Source organism: Pelecanus crispus, chromosome 6, assembly GCF_030463565.1.
Source record: "Pelecanus crispus isolate bPelCri1 chromosome 6, bPelCri1.pri, whole genome shotgun sequence".
Lineage (NCBI taxonomy): Eukaryota > Metazoa > Chordata > Aves > Pelecaniformes > Pelecanidae > Pelecanus > Pelecanus crispus.
In genome coordinates, this window is record NC_134648.1 from 1390230 (window position 1) to 1412609 (window position 22380).

The following is a 22380-nucleotide window of genomic DNA, read 5'->3' on the forward strand; positions in this document are numbered from 1 at the left end:
GGTGAGCTGCCAGTTGTTGAAAAATCCCTGTTTCTGATTAAGTTGATCCTCTCCTCTCCCTGCTTCTCCCAGTGCCGTCTCCTGCGTTCACTGCTTCATGAAGGCAAAAAACAGTGGCTGGCTGGAGTGAATTGCAGCAGTTCAACCTTTGCCTCTTTGCCTCATTGGATGATTTATTGAAAGACATTTGCCAGTCACGGAACATGATAACGCATAAGTTCCTGTTTCTACTTTGTTCCCGGGTCTTTCCTATCCTAACCTCTTTGTAGCACCAAGGATATATTTGAAGCATTTCAGAATTCAGAGCCAAGCCCCCTGAGATGAGCATGAAGGAGGACAAGGGCTGACACTTAGGAAGCTATCTGTAGTGGGCAAATTTATGTTTCTGATGTGCCAGAGATAGGGTCTGTTTTTGTCAGATCGTTTCCTTGAAAAAGGCATGATGATGCTCCTATACCCTCTATATCTTATTTATTTTAGCCAGGCTTTTTCTGCATGGCCCACATTCCCTTTTATAACAGGGTTTGCTCTCTAGCCCATGACTTACAGTTTCTCTCTTCTAGTTGCAGTCTGCCATGTTGTTCCTGAAAAACAGATTTTTTTTTTTTTTTTTAAAAATTAAAAAGCCAGCTCTCAAATGTCTTATCTTTATTTCTGGAAAAGGCAAAGGTTTCAGTGAAGACAAAGCCATCTTGGCTGCTCTTTTGTTTGGATGGTAAAGGAAGGAGCTAGGCCATGTGTAAGTCCTTGGGTTGAGATAATCAGTTATGTTTCTGAGACAATCTTGTTATTCCCAACCACCCTACAGCACCCTTGCAAGGTGAGCAGAGTGGATCCAGAGACAGAGACTGGACTCAGCTACAGCCCAGTGATTATCCAGCAACTTTGTAGGGACAATGCATGTCCCTTTCTACTGTTTGCTAGCAGTGGCTCTTTGTAGGGATGCTCCCCAGAATCTCCATCCAGGCTCCAAACATTTACATCTCAGCAGCTTCCTGAAGCCTCAATAGCATGCTATTCTGCTGTCTTGTCCTGTCTTTTTCTGAGCCTGTGTAAATTTTTCCAAGCCAAATATCATGTGGCAAGGCATTTGGCCACTTATGCAAAGAAACACCATTATTTTCAACTTGCCCATTGTGTAGGGGGAGAAAGGGGACAGCTGCTCTCCCTGCTTCTTTTAAAACCCCAGTTGATTTCAGACAGTTCTCAGATGCTGCATTTTAGCCAGATGGCCGTTAGTGGCTTAACAAAATACAGACTGTCAACACTCCTTTCAAAAGTCCTCCAAGAGGTCTCTTTCCTAGCAGAGATTTCCCATGGACCAAAATAAACAAATGCCAAGGTCCGTGAGAACAGCATTTCAGCATCACAGTAAGGGAATGGGTGCTCAGATTACCATTTGGGAGGGGCTAGCTTCTTTGCAGATGTCAGGTACATCATAAATGGTGAAAACTAATGGTGCAGGATGGACTGAGCAGTTCTGTGGTAGGCACGCATGGTCGCAGCTGAAGATGCCTTATTTTAGAGCTGCTCTTCAAAATCTGTTGGGTTTACAGGAAAGGTGGAGTTGCTGTTCTATCAGAGGAGAGAATCTGCCAGGCAGCGTGATGCAGGGACAGCATGTAAACCTCATTAAATGGTGGGAACAAATTCCTCCTAGTGGAGCTTTATCTTTAGTGGCTATGAGAAAGCTGGGCGAGTAAATACAGGGGCAGAATGAAGTGGAAACAATATTTACAGTGTGTGTCTATGCTGTGTAGCTCTCTACATTTCTTCGCAATAAACTCTAGCACCCAACTAAGGTTCTGCTAAATGGAGGCCCCGATGCTGGCTTCTCTGTACAGTTGGATTGTGAGCAGTGCTGAGTCCCAGCCACGGAAGATGTGGCCAGGGACTCCAGCTAGTCCCAGCATGCCTTATGTGGGGGAAGCCTGGCAAACATCCCCTCCGGTGGAGAAAGCCTGGCAAAATACTTCTCCCCCCCCGCCCTCCTAATGGTCCAACATCTAGTAACGATCCCACCCTTATTGCCGTTTCCCAAAGAACAGCCAAAGCACGGGCATAGCTAACAAATCTTTATTTGACTTCAGAAGCAGGCAGCCAGATGCTAACACAAAGTGGAAGTGATGTGCTTCATTCAGGCTCCATCTACTGACACCAGTTTGCACTAACATATATTTCACTCTTGATAATCGAAAAGGTTTTGTTGGGTTTTGGCTGCTTTCTAGAATTTTCTTTTATTTGCTCATCTCAAGATTTTTTCCTAAGCAAATTCAATAGCTTCCTTGTTTATTTTCAAGGCTACATACATGCAAAGCCATCTCCTTGGCTGTTTATTTGCCTTCACCTTCAGTTGAAACGGCCTGTATCTTCCTTCATCTCTGCAACCAGCTCCTTAGAGATGGGGCAAACGTACTGGCTGGTAATTGCAGCAGCCTCCCTGGCATCACTGTCCGAGTGGCTGTTGGGACGGAAAAAAATGATTGATTGTTATTCCTGAGGACGCGGAGTGCAGGAAGCATGACAAGGCCACCTTGTAAAATTCAAAGATGACTCCAAGGAGCAGATGTATGATAGAGGGACCCAGATCATGGTTGCCTGCAGGCAGGCACCCCACAAATGCACAGGCAAGCCTATTGGTGTTATCATCCCCATTTAGTCTAGGCAATGTGGACGAGAGGTACTAAGGGCCAGCTTATTCCTCCTAATTTTAGTGATTTAACAGTGAGATATCTAATTGAAAGTGGCTGGTCGCTAGGAAGAGACAATGTCCAGATGCTGGGACAGCCCATCCTGAGCTGTGTGTTTGAATCAATAACTGAATCAAGACAGGGTAGCAAAGGCTTTCTATTTTAGCTGTTAGATCAGGTTTCCAAATGGGATGAACAATTGTTTCAGTCCAGGATGACAACTCTATGATTAGAAAAAGATACTCATAGAATCATAGAATTGTTTAGGCTGGAAAGGACCTTTAAGATCATCCAGTCCAACCATTAACCTAACACTACCAAGTCCATCACTAAACCAATTCAGGGTAGAATCTTTTTATTTTATTTTATTTTATTTTATTTTATTTTATTTTATTTTATTTTTTTATTTTATTTTATTTTAATTTCATGTTTCCTGGCTTGGTGGCTGGCTTATTTTTTAATAAAAGTAAAACTAGGAATCATTAAGGTTGGAAAGGACCTCTAAGATCACCACTCCAACCGCCAATCCAACACCACCATGCCTACTAAACTGTGTCCCAAAGTGCCACGTCTACACGTTTTTTGAAAACAAAATACATTATTTCATTTCCCTGGGTTTTACTGCTTTTACTGACTGGCTTTTATATGGCACTTCTTAGCTGTAGATCAATGCCAGCTTTGCTTTAGGTAAGGCAAAACTGAGTGCCAGGTGGGCTTGGCACATAGAAATAGAGATTACCGTGAATGCGGGCATGGAAATCAACTGAGATTGCACACAGTCGCATGCCACCTTGCACTTAGACTAAAGCATTTGCTTTTCTAGCTCTGCAAACCACCCCTGGGAGTGTGGTTGCTAGCAGTGACAGAAGGTACAAAACTATTTTTGAGGCTATCAGATGAGCCCATCTGATCTGCATTACATCAGACTTTTGTGCTTGGGGCAAAAACTGGGCACTTACAAGTTACTGAAAGTCCTCTTTTGGCTTCAATACTGCGGTGATCAGGGCCACAGAGGTGACAAATCTGTCCCACCTACCTGGTGTTTAGAAAACTCTGATACAGCCACATAAAGCAAAGTTCCTCATGGCTGTTTTCTTCCTCTCTCCCCTCCACATCTGTATTGACTGGGCCTGGAGAGCTGGTTTAGATAAAGAAAATTAATAATAATTAAAAAAAACCCCAAAACAGTGTAACCACCACAGCTGCAAAGCAGCACCGCTGTCTGGAAGGCAGGTTCACCCCCCCACCGACCTGCCCCATGGTCCATGCTCTGTTAACCTGCCAACTGTCGCCGTAGCTGTGCAGGAAGAAAGAGAAGCACCCTCTTCAAATGAGGCTCAGATGCTTTCTGGCTGGCAAAGGGACAGGTTTTAATATGGACTTGCACTCTGCCTCATTACCCAGTACTGGCATGTCCTTCCACCCATGGATATATACCTTTTTCCAGCATTTAGAAATTAAAAATGTACTGCATCTCCCAGGATTTTCTGTTAGTGGTGCACGTCCCAGAAAATATCAAAGCACCCTGAACAGATGGGAAGGAATCAATGTGCTGTGCCTCTGCCTTGAAGAAGGGACCAAGCTTGAAGGAAACCTCTCCAGGCAATGTTGTCCCTTCATAACACACCAGTGGCAAGGGCAGCAGCAGTTGTGAGTTGTATCACAGCGCGTCACGTATTGTAACTGATGATGTGCTCATATATGTGGCTTCAGTGGGAGCTAGTGGCCTTGTATTTTGGCTGGATGAAAGACCCCATATTGGCCATATATATGATTATGGCTAAAGCCTGCCCAGTTTGGCAGTCAGAGCCACAGGTGGGGACCATGAAATCCAGAGGTCTTCCTCATTCTGTTACAGAGCCCATTTATCTGCAAAAAGTTTGTCAGGTGCTTTATTTGAAGTAGGTAAATCACCTACAACTTTCCCCAAAAGGCTAAACCAAAATGCAAACAAAAAAATCCCAGGCTGTGCTCTGATGTAAAGTTTTGTGTCCTGTGGATTAAGCTTGATATGCATGTGCAATAGATAATGTTGGTTTATGCTTAGAAATGGCCTCAGTGAGAAGGTTTGCGTCCTGCTCTGCCTGCTGTGACAGGCAGGGCAGGCTGATGGGATGTCTCTGCTATTGCACAGCAGCTCCAGGCACAGCCTAGGGGGAGGAGACCAAGCCCCAGCCCGCTTGCCTTTGTCTTGAGTTTTCCAAACCACTGGTCATGCATTCCAAACCACCCCCCTTTCCTTGGAGCTCAGACCTGCCTCCCTGCAGCCTGCATGGCCCAGGCTGCCTTCCCATTCCCCAAGAAGCAGAGCTCTTACCTGCGCTTGTGGCCTATGAGATTTTGAATGAATTTCTGAACCTGAGCCTTTCCTCTCATCTTGCTGTATTCACTGGTAAACAGACCATCTGAGTGCCTCTGGGACCTGCGTGAGGGAACATACGGTACAATGGCTGCTCATCCCAGCCATGTGATGTGGAACGCATCACAAGAATCACAAGATAGAAATTTCTTTCTTCCCACCACCAAGGAGCCCCATATCCCTCCCCTTCTCCTCTTCTGCCTCCTTTCATCTTGGGCATCTTCTGGATGAGGCCAGTGCTCAGGCTGGCTCTGGAGCCGGAGACACCTCAGCGCCATGGGCATCCCCTTCATTGCTGGGATCCCATCTCCTGCTGGAGACTTCCACGCCCCAGGAGGGTGGTTTTGGCAGGTCCTTACCTCTCCTTGAGGCCTACCAGGTGCTTGACTAGCTGCTGCACGTAGGCATTGCCATTCATCTTGCTGAGCTCACTGTGGAAGAGCCCATCAGCATGTCTCTCAGTCCTGGGAGGTTTGAAGAGAAGAGAGAGGTGGAAAGGCATGGTTTTAAGACCAGAGAATAACGGGCATTTAAAACTGTTCCCTCAAGGAAAGAGGGTCCCAAACAAAGACGGGCAAGAATTTGTGCCAATTTGGCAAAGTTTCACCAAAAAAAGGCAAATCTTGTAGGAGTTTAAAAGAAATATCTTTGTTATCCATCACACAGAAAAACTACCTGCACTTGCTTCTTACTAATGTAATCACCTTACCATAAGGATATGGGAATGTGAGGTTAACACAGATTCAGCACAGAAGAGTAGGACAAGAGACTGGAGAAGTAATAAATTAATTAAACACCCAGGTACACAAACCTTGAGGAACAGGCAGATATTGGTGGCAGTACCAAAGCCCAGCACTCACAGGTGACTGCTTGACAAGCCATTAAAAGAAGTGCTCAAAGCCTCAGTGAGGTTCAACCAGAGCTATTAAACTTCAAACCAGACTAGCCAGTGGGTAGGATAAAAGGTCTGGGGTCCAGCTTCTGGAGGGACTCTGTGTGTCTGTCTGTCTGTCTGTCTGTCTATGCCAGTACAGTGCTAAGGAAGCCAGGCCGGGCACTGGTTGTGGCCATGGAAGGGCTGCAAGGGACTCTCAGATCTGTCCTCTTCCAGCATAAATCCTTTAGTCTCTCTGTGCTTTAATTGCCCCTGCACACGTGGGAGAAGAGACAACCATGACGAAGTCTCACACACAAGATTGTGAACTGGTGAACTTACAAGATTAACTATTTGTGGTTATATTTTCATGAGACTAGGTTATTTGAAACTGAAGCTTCCACCTCTATCAGCCTGTATAAGTACGTAGGGGGAAAACAGACTCAAGAGTGTCCTTTTTACCGTACTCAAGAGTGTCTTTTTTACCGTAGTTTGATGTTTTTGGGGTCCTGATTTTTCTCCTGAATTAAATCAAGTCAATGTTTCCACTCTTAAGCAAGAAAAAATATTTACAACATTTGCACTCATTTAACTAAATAAATTTAGGGAAGAAAAAAAATCCAACAGCCAAGCAGCTGCAAGTTCTGGAAGGGAGATAAAAGGCTGACTTTATAGCTAGCAGGCTTTTTGAACAAAAAGCCATGGAGAAAAAGGAAGCAGAGGCACAAGAAATGCTTACCTCTCCCGGGATGGAAGAGATGCAGAGAAGTGTGATAGAACAATCATGGGAATAATTAGTTGCCACAGACCAGTCATCAAGGAAACCATGTTCTCTCCTGAATTAAAGCACAAGGTTTTACGAGCAGCAGAACAAATGACCTTGGTCTTTGTCTGGTACAGTTCACACGCTACACAGAAGACATTGCTATATAAATAACACCACTACAACGAAATTAGACAGAAATTCCTCTCAGCAAAGATAATATTTCTTTCAAATACAGAAGATGAACAATTCAAATCATTCATGTCGCCGGTTAGTTGGAAGTTGTTTGTAGTCATTATCCCACCATCCATGCAGTCCTGGAGCACGGGTCTGAGGTTGGCTGTGTGAGACGATGTTTGTGCTGGAGTTTTGCTGTGAGTCAGGATAATATGCCTTGAATATGCAGGGAGGTATCATGTGAGTTAATCCATCAGCGTCACAACACCATGGATTAAACCCCATTCTTCTATAAATCTCTGAGAGCTGAGCCTTCAGGGGGAGGATTTAAAGCACCCATGAAAACATCCCCCACGGACACCTATTAGTATACCTAGAGGATGCCCAGGAGAAATCTGTTTGGGTTTTTTCAGACAAAAAAAATGTCATGTACCAAATAAAAGCTCATCTATACACAGGGGAAGAGAAGGGCTCTTGTGTGTGCCCATATCTGCCTATTCTCTAATCTTTCAAGAAGGAAAAAAAGAATAACACACATCGTCAGTAGCAGCAGAACTTCATATTTTGTTTTCTTACTAAAATAAAAAGAAAAGAAAAGCACATTTTGTTTATCACAAGCCATTGCATGTTTTTTCCTTTTATTTCCAGGCTCTTTTTGCAGCCCTATGCCTGCAAAGATGCGTATGCGCCTTTACAAGAAGGTGCTCACGTTTCCCCAAGGATTACACAGGAGCCATATCTGTAATTTATAATATACCTGCCTTCTTCCTGCAAAGAAGCAAACCTTGCTTTCTTAGTTGCTATCCTGGAAACTTGCAAACCCAAAATCAAAGTCCTCCCACTTTGGTTTTATTTTAGTCTGAAACTAGACAGTACAAAGAGCATTAAAGGACTGTCAGTGTTTCCTGAACACTTTCTAGCAGCCCTTCTGGGACTGCTTGCTACTCTAGAGATACTGCAAGATGAGGAGAGGCAAGAGGAGGAAGGGCAAGAGTGGGGGATTTATACAGAAATGTATTCACTGTAAGACACTGCACAAATATTTAATGGGGGTTGCAGAGCTGACAGGTGAGAGGTTTTGCATGGTTAAGGAGCCATAAGTTTCATCTTACACACACTTCTGATGCTTTAGTGTCGTGTTTTCCTGCCTGAACTGGCTTTAAGAGGGATGGAATAAGTAAAACAAGTAGGACATTTCAAAGATCAGTTTCTTATTGGAGGCCAAACAAAACAGACTCCACAGTACTGCTTTGCAGCCGAGGGACAGGAAAGAGCTGAAAACAGCCACCAAAACCAGAGCACACCACCCTTCAGGGAAGGGAAACCTGGATCCTGAGTCTGTCCTTCAGTCTGTACAATACCTGCCACACAATGCTGGGACCCCCAGCCTGGATCCCACCACAGAATTTTGGCCTTCCCTGTGCCAACCCTGGGCTGGCATTTGTCTTGGAGCACCACATTTAAGAACCCATTCTAAACCCCATCCCTAGCTCCAGATTTTACCCTCTCTTCATAACCTTTCTAGTTACTAATCAAATGGATTGACTTGTCTTTTCCCTTTCTGGCGATAATTTTGTCTTCCCTGTGCAGATCATATTTGTTTGCTGAAGTTGCTAGGAACAGTAATGGCTGTTAGGGAACTTCTCCTGTGTATAAATAATGATGTATTGCATTGGTTTTTTAATCAGTCAGGCCCCAGGGAGGAGGCAGGTCTTCAGTGTGATCACAGTAGAGTTGTTTAACCTTCTTAAGATACCTCCGAGCTTTTTACTGTCTTCCCCAGAGATGCTGGCTTTCAATAAATGCAAACTCCTTAGCTAGCTGGGACCTTTAGCTGAATGAAGTGTGCACCAAGCCAGCCCAGGACCTGGGAGCGTCTCAGATCCTTCCAGCAGACAAATCCTACTGCTGAAATGTCTGATTGCACCCAAAGGCTCTGCTGAATCAAGGCTCCCATCACCCTGCAGGAGCACTACCGCTAGGAGAGCTTCCAAAAAGGCTGGTACACAGCCAGTTTGCACACCTTCTTGCTCCTGCCTATCCATTGTGCTCTACCTAAAACTAAAGACTGTGTATTTCTGGAAGCTATCTGGTCCAGCTGCTGTTTGCGGTCCGTTCTTTCCTCTGGTTGCTCCAGAGGAGGAAAACCCCACATATGACCAGCACTGCTGTTCAGGAGATGGATGGCCTCATGGCAATGGCTCAGCAAAGCATCACAGAGGCCTGAAATCCACCACCCAAAAATTGAAATAAGAGAAAAGGCAGCCCATCCAGCTTGACCATGTCAGCACAGCGGTACTCACCAAACTGTGGTCACTCCGGGCTCTCCGCTGTCTCACAGCTACGATGCACCACTGGCCCACTCTTCTCCGTGGCCCCCTATAAATCTGCAGCCCTTATCAGAAGCAATTATTTAGGTAAATATATGAATATGAGTAATCATGATTAACAGCAAATAATGCATCCAGGCTGGAATGGCCTTTTAATTACTCTCTAAACCTGATCAGGTCATTTGCAGCAGTTTGATGGACTGTATTTCTGCTGATGTGTAATAATTCCTGCTTCTGTGTATAATGACAGTAATTTGTTGGACAAACATCCTTGTACCGATTGATTCATTGTGATTGACATCATTATCTCTTCTTCTGGCTTTAATTACCTCTTGATAGGAGTTTAATCTTCTGTTCTTTTTTAATCCTGGCTTGGGTTTCGTTTGCAATGCCAGGAAGAGTCAATGAGTGTATGTGTGTACCTGCGATTTGGCTAAACAACATGTCACTTTTTTAGGGCAAACATTGTGTGATGAGTAGAACGACGGCTGACTTTTGCATGAAGGGACAATACTTTTCAAGCTGTGGTTTCACAGTCATGCCTGGGAAAGGTCTGCTGAAAATAGACTGTATCACAGCTTCAAAGAAAGAAGCATACTTATATATGCACAGAAAACATCCTGAATATATTCCCTGCCTTTGCTGGGGTTTCGAGCTGGTTGCTCTCAAAAGGTGATATGGAAATGGAGAAAATAGGATTACGTCCTTTCTCTCCTTCTTTATGTTGTATAAAGTAGCTTGGAAGGATTAATCGTTATAAATAAATCTTATTATCTTCCAACTGGAGAAATAGGAGCTATATTACACTTTTTCTTGTCTACTTATCTTTTTTTCTTTGGAAAAGCAAAGGGCATCCCCATGACTAGAGGGCTGCAGGGGCCTGATTCTCCCCATCATCTTTCCCTTGGAAGAATAACCCACACACTGATTAGCAGCAAGCCTCAGCACTACTGCATGTGACTGCAGGCTGCTGCCGGACCCCTGCAAAAGGGAGCAGGAGAAACAGCAGTGAAAAGTCTCCCCATTCCAGGACAGGAGGACTGAGAGGTGCCATGGCCAGCGCTTGGACAGAGGAGCCCATTTTCTCTGCTGAGACAGTGCAGGACATCCCTGCACATGTCCAGGCATTTCCCAACCATTTTCCTCTCCTTTCTGTAACGACTGCTTTCTTCAGCTGCGTTAGTGCTGTCATTCCTCCTGCAGCCCTCCCACCATCGCTCTGACACAACTTTCTGTAGTGTTACGGCCTCACTCAATGCATTTCCTCTCTGTACAACCAGGTGAAGATGCATTGTGAGTCACATCCTTCACCCATGGCAGCTGAAAGGTCTCCTGAGCACCCAGCCCTGCTTTGGGAGCCCCCAGTGACATTAGTGACATCTGCAATTCTTGTATTTTTGTTCTTTGCATTTAAATCTTCACTTCGGGATATGGTTTAGTCTGGTCTACCCTTGATTAGTCTAGAGTGGGCTTGGTAGTGTAGGTTAATGGTTGGACTGGATGATCTTAAAGGTCTTTTCCAACCTAGATGATTCTATGATTCTATGATTCTATATTTTCTGTATTAATATATTATGTCTGCATTGGTGGTGGCTGGCTTCAACTTGGGCTCATGGTGTTGCCAAACATCTACAACTGAGAAAGACCATGTAGGAACAAGGCAAGGAGGAAAAAAGTTTCTAAAAAAAAAAAGGGGTAAACAACATATAAGAAGCTAAAAATGACTGATGTGATTTCCTTTCCTTTGCAAATAACCTCAATGGGTCTGAAATGCCCTCAAGCTCTTGGGGGAACACAGTTTGCTACGGGAATCTAAATGGGTCTACATAAGCGGCACACAGGAGAGGTTGCAATGACAACGTGGCCCCGTGATGGCAGCAGAGGGTGAGTAACAGGAGAGTAAAAGCTGCTGGGGACTGGAAGAACATGAACTAAGTAACCGGCTTTATCTGCTTTGCAACAAAAATTAGGTTCCGCCTTGCAGCAACAGTGGCGGGGAGTGAAAAGGTGATGGGACAGAAAAGCGTGTGGCCATGCCCAGCACTGCTGCAACATAACGCAGGTGACAACCACGGGCTTGAGCTTAAATGCAGGTCCTGAGGCCCCTGATGAGGAAATTCAGGACCATGCAAGGAAACTCAAGAGCTTTTGCAAGCTGCAATTTACACCTGAACAGACTGGAGCCCAAACCAAATCCCCAGTCCCGAAGCAATATCTGATTCTCCTTTAACCAGAATTAACATTAAACTCCCATCAGGAGACATTATGGAAACAGGAGTGATAAACAATACTGCTTAGCAGTATCAGCTGAATGGAGCTTCGTGAATTTGCACCTTGCTTTTCCCATTCTCCATTTGTGTGAGCATTCAAAGTGAGAGTGGAGATTCCCCTTGCCTGCATCCAGCAGGAACAATGCGTGATTAAATCATCCATTAACCACTGTAATCTAGCCCATCATCTCTGTGCAGCATCACTGCAGAGAAAAGCTCCCCATCATTGACTCCAAGAATGACAAAGAAAAAGGAAATTATTGCCCTCGTCTGATCCCTGCTCCTTGCACAGCCGTCATAGCTGAAGCTGCAAGAAGTCGGGGCTGAACTGATCCTTGCCACCAGCTGCCATGACTTACCCGTTTATGGGACAGAACACTGTTTTACAGGATGTATAGCAAAGTGCCACAAACAGGTAACACTAAGGAGCGCTGCAGCTGTGCATCAATGCTCCTTGAGGAGGGCAGGGAGAGAGGCCCTGGAGCAGGAGGGAGAAGGGGTCTGTAAGCCTTGGGGCCATCCCTGAGCGGGAGGTGAGCTGCCCTGAGGACGCTGCCAGGTGCAAAGCCACCCCGCTCAATCTTTGTGCAGTCACTTGCGCTTAGGCTTGACACCGACTGGCATGCACCGCGTGGAGAGACCTGTGGTGAGCTGCATTAAGTAAATCCAGTTGTCATGGGCGCAAGGGCTATTTACAGCAGCCGCGTGCTGTTGGCTGGGGACGCCCTTGTGCGTGGCAGCGAGCAAAGGTTACGAAACAGAGGGGCCATCTCCCCTTTGACACCGAGGGTCTGCGTTATAGGGTACCTGATGGCTAGTGCACACAAGTTGACCCATTCCAAAGGCATCAAAGCTGAGAGTGGTACAGAGGAAGGTCTTTTTTCTCCTCTTTACAGCTGGAGGGAGGGGTCACCAAATCTGCAGTGTGAAATGCAGCATCTTATAACTATGTTAAATGTATTAGCCCCCAATTTGACAATACTTAAGGAGAGCACACGAGCCTGGCCTTTTTCTACATTGGAGGAAAAAAACCCAAGAAACTGCATTTTGAAAAAGAGGGGGTTTCATAATAAAGCTAGGTATCCCACAGCACAAGAAGGATGCAGGCAGATTCTCAAAAATCAGCATACAAGGCTCTGGGGGGTCATTCTGAGTTTTGAAGGGGAGAAATTCCCATTCATCCTTCAAAGAAATTGTAACAGGAGATCAGAAAAGACCTGGCTGGAGGAGCAGTGTGGATGCATTCAGACTCCATCTCCACAGAGCTTTAAGAACAGGCTGGATAAATGCTGCTGCAGTGTCATGTGGACATTGCTGCTCCTGCCTTGGACCAAGAAAGGCCATCCAGCCTTTGGGTTTGCTCTTTACCGAGGGCAACCCTTACAAAGCAGCATCCCTTGCCAGGTTGCCCACTGTCCAGACCCCAGCTGTGTTACTGCAGCAACACAGGATCTGCCAGGGCTGTTCTTCTTCATGGAGACACCTTGGTGGCCAAAACACACATCCCAAAATGCTCCTACAGCCTCTGCACTGCTCTCTTTGAGGTCTGTGGCTTTGAGATGGCTAAGTGCACAAGGGTCAAGACAGGCTGAGAAGGTTGGGGCAGGACCATCTCATCCACCTTACACGTCCAGTGATGGTGTCACAAGTCCTGATGAAGCTGTCTAGGTGCAGCTGACCTTCGAGAAGCCCAGGCACCGGCTGTGACCCCATCCAATGGCAGCACCCACCGGTGGCATGGGAGTTTATTGAGGTCAGATGGTACTAGGAACTGCATGGCTAAATCCTTCCTACGTAAAAGTAAAATACCCTTTAATCAGCTTACAGGGTGTTCAGGAACTTCTACCTCCCCCACTCTTTTTTTTCTTTTTTAATATGTACGTGTGTGAGTCCATGTGTGTAGTGGAGATTTTCTCTTGTATGTTTGCAGGTGAGCCTTCCCCATGCCAAGGAACTGACCATGACGCTGCTACCTACTGAGAGCAGACTGGAGTAATTTTCTTGCACCGCTCCCAGGTCCGTAAGAGAAAGGACCCTAATTGGAATAAGGGGATTGGAGGATTTAGCCTTCTAAATGTTCCTTTCTTGCACAGGATGGTTTCAGGAGTGGTTTTAATCTTTACCACCTGATTTTGTAATTTTGGCTGCAAAAGGAAAGAGTGGGATGGGAGGAAGGGGTGAGCAGGGGCAGCTGTAGGTGGGCTTGGGAGAGGAAGGGAGAAGGAAAATCACAGTCCCATATGGCCAGGGGACCTCAGAAAAACACCTACCCCACTCCCAAGCCGCAAGGTGGAGTCAGTTATTATTCCCAAACCCTGAACAGCGTAGGGAGCAGTCCTTGTCTTGGAATAAACCCAGTGTCACAGAAGCATGCCAGCCCCTCATGTTCCCTTTCGGAGGTTTGTGCTTAAAGCAATGCACAAAACAGAGGGAAAAGCCATGTTTACTCTCTGTTTTGCTGACTTCCCAGTGCCTCTGTGTGTGCAAACGGGCTATACCACTCTCTATAAGGCTCGCTCTGTGAGCAGGGAGTATGCACCTCCCCATGCCCAGTATGACAAGATACCTGGGTTTCATTGAAATCCCAGCCTTGGAATGGGAGAGCCCTGTCCTTGAGGCTACACATCTCTCCATGACAGCATGTGATTCAGCAAGGGGCAAATTACTCTAAGCAAAGGTGCCCGGATCTACGATGTGCGTGGCTAGCTCTCTACCTGCCTATATAGCGCTCAGCTCCTGAGCTGCTCTTGGGTTTGCTCAGATTGCCTATGTCTCACCTCTGCTTTGTTCGGCTGGGCAGCAGAGTCCAACAAGGCAGGTGGGAGATGTGTTGTGTTTTGCTGCAACATATGGCACCTTTCTGGATTTGCACCAGTTTAAAAAGAAAGTTAAAATGCGGGGGACAAAAGCATAAAATGTCACATTCCTGAAAGTGTGCCCGCTTGCTCTGAAGCCTGAAAGGAAGATGCTGGACGTGCTAGTTATCTCCATGGTTGGCAGCACTACCATGGGGCAAGGACAGCAAAACCTTTGTGTTCAGAGCTCTGGGTTGTGCTAGAGCAGACCTCAGTCATTTTGATCAAAAGATGTATCTGCTTCCAGCCAAATCCTTGGGTGAAATCTCCAGTAAAACCCAGCTCTTTTGAAAGAAGAGATTAAGAAAAATATGAGGTGTTTGGCTCACACTGGGAAAAACAAAATGCTTGAAATGTTTTGCTAAGAATTGGGAAGAGAAAAGGGAGAAGTGCTCCATTGGTGCATGAGTGGTACCTCACCAGTGGGTGCTGGCAGAGTGCTCCCCATGGTATGGGATGAGGCACGCGCTTTGGAAGCTAGCCAGAACATCCCTTATCGCCCTGCTCTGGAGTAGGGATGGGTGCTAAGCCAGAGGGTCCCCTAAGGGTGGGAGTCTGCCTCCCTGCTCTGCCTGGGGATGCTGGGGCTGAGCCAGGCTCATTCTGCAGAGGCTGCTCCCCTGCGCAGGCGCGCCTGCGACAGCCAGGAGACAGCCTTGAATTTGGAAGGGCTGCTGTGAGGCGCTTCCCTCCTGCGAGCAAATCTTCCTCCCTGCTTGGGAATGGAGAGAGAAATGAGGGTTGGTTTCACCATGGCTGGCACCGTGACCCAGCAAAGCAAAAGACAGGCTCAGGGCACAGTCTGGTTTTCAGGGGAAGAGGGGAACTCTGTTTTCCCAACCTATGTGCCTATTGTGGCTGTCTCTCTGTCACCAAGGAAGCACAAAGAGCTTTTTAAAGACCTACAAGGACAAGCTGCCCTTTCAATCACTTTCTGGTTTTTTTACACCCTATGGGCCTTCTTCCAAATCTCCTTTGAGGACTGCAGAAGCGGGTGCACTCAGCCTGTCCCCAGGTAGTCTCCACAGTGCGGGATGCATGGATGGGACAACACATACTGCTACAGGGACATGATGGGACAGGACTGGGTGGCTTCCTCCCCAGGGCTGCTCTGGCCATCCTTACCCTCCCGGCCCGGCATTGCTCTCTGCCCAGCTGGAAGCTACCCTGTACCTTGACACAGAGCAGCTCCAAGTGCCCTCTCTTCACAGCAGAGCGGTGCGCTAATGCTCCCCATGCGTCTGGCCTTATCACAGCTCTAATTGGCATCAGCGTTCATAATCTCAGCCTCCAGCTGTTTGCTGTGTCTGGGGAAGAGGAGAAAGCACTTCAGGGAATTAATTTGAATTATAAGGACGACATGCTCTGTGTCCTGGCTGGCAGGCAGGCTTGGCCCAGCTGTTCCAGGTGTGCAGTGCCAGCAATGAGCACAGCAGCTCCTGACAGCTACACAGCTGCTTGGGCTTTGTTTCGGCTGCATCCCTCTTCGGACTTTGTCAAGGACCTGAAAGGACATCCCTTCCAGGTGAACAAGAACAGGCTTTGTGATGATGAGGGTGGAAGGAGGTGCACTTATAGGTGCTTGCTGCTCACAGGCATGCCTTTCCCTGCCTCTGTTGCCTTGCACTTCTCCTCCTCAGGAGGTTTTTCATAACAAGTGGCTCTAATAAGCTCAATGATGTTTTAAAACCAGTAGGGGCTCTTGAAGTGTATTAATTTGATCTGCCCTCTGACACAAACCCTTGTATTTCACCAGGTTACCTCTGCGTGAGATCAATTATATGGCTTAGTCTGAAACCAGGCATCCGCAAAAACATCTAGTTTTGACTCTAAGCTAACGGAGATGGAAAATCCAGCCATTTTCTCTGTGGTTTCATCCCCACAGCTAATCACCATTAAAAATGCATGAGTTTTTACATCTTACATGGATTTATCATAACTTGCCAGAATGTTAACTGTCAAAAGATCTATTCAGTGTGTACATAAATCCCTGCAGCTTATTGGAGGGGGACTCAGAGAGCCTGGAAAGCCGAGCGCTGTGCCATCCTCATCCCTCTCTTGCAAAGGTTAACCTGAAAGGCAGGATGCTGCCTCTGTCTCTTTTCTCAGAAATGCATTACAGGCAGATTGTAAAACAGGATGGCTTTGCTGCGGATGATACATTCGCAGAGAATTGCTCAGCTAAGTATGTCAAATAAAAGGAACAGGATTGGCCTTAAAAGCTCTTTATTTTCCTCCCTTTGTTCTGAACCTGAAGATAGCCTCAGTGATCTGTTGCCCAGCGATCAGGGTACTATTCAACAGTTGAGTTTAGGCACATCTGTGCTGAAACTTTGGCAGGTAATTTTGTTCTTTTTTTCTATTTAAAAATTCAGTGCCTCAAGTGTGAAAAACTACGGTGATAAAAGTTCCCTGTCTTTTGGGAGACTCTGACAGATGTCTCACTTTGCGACCTCCCTGGTCCTTTGAACTGGCTCGCAATCAAATCCTCCATTAACCCATCCTGGGGGAGTCTCGGGGAGCAGCTCCCAGCTCCTTGGCTGGCTGTTGGGGACCAGCTCCACCGCAGCCACTTTCAGCAAGCAGCAGCTTGCTGAAAACCAACTGTGCTGCTCATTGTCCTGAGTTTCTTTTAATAACACACTCCAAAACACACCAAAAAGGCAAATCTCCCACTGTTTTGTTGGTTTGCATAAGAAATGGGTGCTTTCCTGGTGCTGCCATGAGCTGGTCTCTGGCAGCCGAGTTTGTAGGTGGCTGGAGGGCAGTGACAGTGACATTGCACTCGCTGGCAAAGTCTTTGCATGCCACAGGCACAGAAGGAAAGAAGGAAAGGCAGAGGTCCTAAGAGGTGCCGGGTCCCAGAGTCTCATTTCCCCATATTTGACAAGCACTGATATGGGTTTATACAGAGACTCCATCCCTGGTGTATGGAGTGGCCAAGGGACCAGTCTGCTAGTTTATAAGGGGGAAACTGAGGCACAGTCTTATGTGAGGCTGGGGTGTCCATGCTGGCAGAAGGTGCTGCTCTTCATACCTCATGTCCTTCACAGCACCTACTTAGGACAGAATAAAACATTTTTTTTCTGACAAAAAGAGCAGCTGTGGGTGGCTTTCACAGCCTCTCCACCCAACCAGCAGGTTGTCACAGTGTGATGGGGGAACCAGGATACTCTGCAAGCTGCGCATCCAAGCAGAAAAGGGTTTTTCAAAAGCACTGGCCACATCAGACACTCTCCAAAGGTGCTCTTAAGCATTCACTGTCCATCACTTTGGCAGGTACCTCTTCTTGCTTTCCACGAGGGTGACAAATGACTCTGTCCTTTGTCATCTTTTTCTTCGTGCAGTGACATGAGATGACTTCTTTGGATATGCTGATGTATTACAGACCTTTCTTCTCCTCTGTTAGGAGGACAGTTCCTCTTGTCCATGACAGGAATTGTGTCTAATGCTTATACCTGCCAACAGCAAAAGAGGGTGCTTTTCTGTTAGCCTTTGCTCTCCAGGATTCACTGCTCCCCTGGAGACACTGTCGCATGGCAAAGCCAAATCAGTCGGCTCACGCTAGCTGGCCTAGCAGGATGTGGTTTACAACCGCTGTATCTGCCAAGGGATGCACTACGGGCAGAGTGGCAGCAGGCAAACACAGAGGAACCGTGGGACTCGGCGACAGTGAGCAAGGATTACTGTAGCCTGTGAGTTTGCAATGGCAGAGCTGTCCTAATTAGTGCTTTGCATGGCTGCTCTTTTTTGGAAGTCAAAAGCCTTATTTCACATTAGTTTAATCCATTCCAGGATTAAACTAGTTTAGGATTAAGGCACCGTTAGTCTGGAATAAGGACTTCTACACTGAGAATTAAGAGTCATTTTCACAGGGAAAATCAAGATAATGAATATAAATTAACTGTTAAAGTGGATTAGGTAAATGGCATTAATCCCTGTGGGAAGGCAGAAGGCCTGCAGTCACAATTTGATCCTGCTCTCTTTGTTGCTCAGGTAGTTTAAACATAAATAAATTAAGGGTATTCTGTCCACACAGGGTTTTGGTGTAGTTTCATTAATGCACTTCAGGGCCTCCTTTGGCTAATTTGAGTTGATTTCTTGTAGTTTTTACTGTAGTAAAAGTGGTTCTGCTGTACCAGCTCCTCACTGCGTGAAGGCTGTGCCAGCAGTTAGGTTTTAGGGACCAACCACCAGACCAGAAAAGCTGTGACCAGGTGACAGAAACCACTGAGCAAACTCACACTGTCAAGACATGCAGGTTTAAAAAACGCTGGTGGGGTAGTTTTGTCCCAGTTTGCTGCACTGGATAACATATATCTTCCTTGTCTGAACTTCACAGCAGATGAGGGTATTGCCAAACCAGCTCTCCTTAACCTGACGGATGCACAGCCACGTTCGTGCCCACCTGAGGCCAACCCGAACTGTTCCCGAAGGAATGCAGAAACACAGGCAGAGCTGAAGGCATGTGAGTACCCGCTCCAGAGCTGGTGGCTGAGCACGCCAGATTTGGAGAATGACTTGGTCCCATTCAGAGCAGATGGAAGTCTCCTTCCTGTGCTACGCAGGACAGAGCCTTGTCTTTGCGTAGTGATTTAAGTGCATGTCAAAGCTGGGTCTGCTGGAAGAGGGAGATGACTAGACAAATCCATGGCTATTGGGATCAATGTGAGGATGGCAAATCTACAGCTGGGGATGGGAGAGAGGGGTAATACAACTCAGTAGCTACTAAAGGGATGCCATTCTTGCTGGCTTTAGAAAAGACTTGGAAGCCACACCTCTGGAGACAGTATCTGGCAAACCAGATGTATTACAGACCTTAAGCTGAGTGCTTAAACCAAGGTGATTTTCTCCTATTCATGTATGAAATTGTGGAGCCCAAGACAGCTGGGTAAAACAGACTGTGTGGATCAACTGCTGTTAATCCACCCCAGGGAAAGGATGGTACCTAGATCTGACTACGTCCCCATGGCTGAAAATGGCTCTGGCTTTTCCATGCTGCACATGCTGAGGAATAATCATGTCCTTTTTCAAAAAAGAGTAAGGGAATTGCGGGGAGCAGGGAGGGGAGGGTGGGTTGGAGAGAGGATTTCTTCCACCAGTCTCTTAATAGATGAAACTCTAATAGCTGGAGCCTATAAGCAGCTCTGAGAAGCTTCTCGTCTTATGAAAAGCTGCCAATAATGTAGTTTTCCCCCTCCATGTAGTGTAAATGATCCTTTCCTGCTATGCCTTCTCTTCCCGCTGCCTTCCGTAAACACCAGGCTGATCTGAATGGTTGGCTGGCCCTTAACGTCTGATCTGAGGTTTGATGGCACGGCTGGACAGGCGCCCACTGAGTCTGGATCAGGTCCCACATCTCCCAAGCCATCTGGGCTAGAAATGGGGGGTGACAGCTCCCCTGTCCTTCACGAGCCTCAGGCTCCATCTCTGCTAGGCTGCACCGAGCTCATTTCCATCCGCGCAGGGGTGAACGCAGTGACATGCCTCTGCCGTGGCACGGGGTGCGGGGGGCACAAGCAAAGGGGTCAGGTAGGGGCACCGTGGTTCCCCACACCAGTCGCTCCAGTCGTTAATCGGTAAAAAAGGCACAGTAAGTGGTGTCAGGGCCAAGCACGTGCAGCGTCTGCCTTGCCGCTTGTAGCATTGCAGCGGGGAAGTGTTTGTCCCAGGGAATAAGAAACGCTACCCTACCTCTAGGAATCATAATTGAAGTCTCTTATTTTTGTTGACGTAATTATGACAAATATTGTGAAAAGTGACTCTGAGTGTGGCTAACAGAGTGAAGGCTGCCTGAGACCGCAGGTGCACAGGTACCTCACAAACAGCATTATCCCAGGAGAGCATTTACTTATTTTCTTCCCTCTCATTTTTCAACATTAAGACATCCTAGCCCCCACGTTCAGCTTGTGACCTGCTACACCACCTTTGCTCCCACACCTGCTGCTTATCCGGTTGCTTCCTCAATCCTCCATTTCTGCAGTTGATTATTCCTGCCCAAGCACAGGACAGATGCAAAATTCCTTTTGAAATGCATCCTGCAATTGCCAGACAGTTTCTCCAACTTATCAAGACCATTTTGAATTCTTACTCTGTGCCCCAAGATGCTCACAGCCTCTCCTGTCTTGGTAGTATCTTCAAATTTAATTAGCGGACTCTCTGGATGCTCACTCCAGTCCATTATAGTCACACTAAATATTACCAGATTCTGCATAGATCTTGGAATACAATTTTCCAGTTATTCACCCAACCTCTAATAATTTCACCTCGTCTTTCCTCTTACATTGCTTAAGAGAATGCCATGTGAGACTGCAGCTAGAGCTAAAGTTGAGATCCGTGATATTTACTATTCCTCCCCATATCTACCAGTGCTCCTAGGTCTAGCTCAGAAACAAACAAGCTGTTACTTGCTAGGGATTGAAGCCACTCAGGTTGCTCTTCAGTGCCCTGATTTTTTGTCTCTCTCCATTTAAAAATAGGCAGCATTTGCCATTTTCTGGACTTCTGCAGACTTTACAGTCCTTCAACTGCTCTTGGAGATCAAAGCTAACGGCACTGATTTCTCTAATCACTGTTCATGTGACTGCTTTGAGTCTCCTGGGGAAAATACCTTCAGGTCAGGCTGACTTAAAACAACCTTCTATTCTATATACTTGCTTACCTGTTGGGTTTCTTCCCTCTTCGGGAAGGTCCAGCCAAGACCCAAGAGTCCTTTATCTACCACAACATTTGCAATACAGCGCTTGTGGGGCCAGTGCCTCTGCTATTTCTGAGTCACGTACACGTGGTCAGGCTCATGCCAAGACAGACATTATGTCCAACGTACAGAAATCTCACTGTAGGAGACCCAGTCCTTGGGTTTTATCTTCCTACTATGCCACTTTTACAATAGGAGCCACTCGATGGCCCAACATGTGCCATACAAAAAAGTCAAGCAAATCATAAGCCCAAATAATGAGACAAAGAGAAAAACCCCTCAAACAAGCCAACCCTAAACCATGCCACTGCAAAGTCTTTTGGTTTTAGCGACATTTTTAGCTTTGAAGGAAAGGTTGTGCTGTTCTCTACCGCTCGCACAGCACTCGCCGGCTGCTCTGGGGCGGGAAGCGCCGAATGCGGGATACCCACCGCTTGCTGCTGTACCTGGAGGAGGCTGGCTAAGCAAAGAAGACATTTTAGCTGTGTCAGGGCGGAGTTGTTCTTTCTTTCCCTCCTGCTCGAGAGGCAACGCGAAGCCTGAGCCGGGGAGAAGGAGGCTCCTCCGCGGGCATGGGGGCTGGGCCGAGTTAGGCGGCGAAGGGCACGGCGTTAATCCCCGGCTTTTTTTCAGGACAGCCCCGCTCTGACAGCGCTCGCCTCGGCCACGGGAAGAGCTCGGCTCGGTCCCACCGAGAGCATCCCCCGAGGGGGGCTCCTCCGGGCCGGCGGGCGGGGGTCCCCCGCGGCGGCAGCTCCCCCGGGGCTCGGCGGGGGAGCGGGAACGGGGCCCCGGGAGCCTGCCCCTGCCCTTTCCCCTGCCCCTGCCCCTGCCCCCGGCCCTTCCCCTGCCCCTGCCCCTGCCCCTGCCCCCGCCCCCGGCCCTGCCCCTGCCCCTGCCCCTGCCCCTGCCCTGCCCCTTCCCCTGCCCCTGCCCCTGCCCTGCCCCTTCCCCTGCCCCTTCCCCCGCCCCTGCCCCTGCCCCTGCCCCTGCCCCTTCCCCTGCCCCTGCCCCTGCCCCTTCCCCCGCCCCTGCCCCTGCCCCTGCCCCCGCCCCTTCCCCTGCCCCTGCCCCTGCCCCTTCCCCCGCCCCTGCCCCTGCCCCTGCCCCTTCCCCTGCCCCTGCCCCTGCCCCTTCCCCCGCCCCTGCCCTGCCCCTGCCCCTGCCCCTGCCCCTGCCCCTTCCCCCGCCCCTGCCCCTGCCCTGCCCCTTCCCCTGCCCCTGCCCCTGCCCCTTCCCCCGCCCCTGCCCCTGCCCTGCCCCTGCCCCTGCCCTGCCCCTTCCCCTGCCCCTGCCCCCGGCCCCGGCCCCGGCCCTTCCCCTGCCCCTGCCCCTGCCCCTGCCCCTGCCCCTGCCCCCGCCCCT

The 22380-nt window shown here is 47.9% G+C and overlaps 1 protein-coding gene across 1 annotated transcript; it reads right to left on the reverse strand.

Annotated features, from left to right (window-relative positions):
• Positions 1-2349: 2349 nt before the first annotated feature.
• On the reverse strand, positions 2350-6751 carry SCT (secretin). The gene is made up of 5 exons (XM_075712208.1): positions 6663-6751; positions 5409-5513; positions 5008-5112; positions 3727-3828; positions 2350-2461 (listed from the first exon to the last, which is right to left on the reverse strand). The coding sequence occupies exons 1-5, from the start codon at positions 6749-6751 to the stop codon at positions 2350-2352; spliced, it is 513 nt and encodes a 170-aa protein (XP_075568323.1).
• Positions 6752-22380: the final 15629 nt, after the last annotated feature.

Excerpts from the sequence above, each read along its gene's own strand:
- SCT (XM_075712208.1), bottom strand. The coding sequence starts at position 6,751 with ATGGTTTCCTTGATGACTGGTCTGTGGCAACTAATTATTCCCATGATT. Across the intron at positions 5,514-6,662 it reads TCTCTTCCATCCCGGGAGAG|GACTGAGAGACATGCTGATG; the intron begins GTAAGCATTTCT and ends CAAACCTCCCAG. Across the intron at positions 5,113-5,408 it reads CTGGTAGGCCTCAAGGAGAG|GTCCCAGAGGCACTCAGATG; the intron begins GTAAGGACCTGC and ends TCCCTCACGCAG.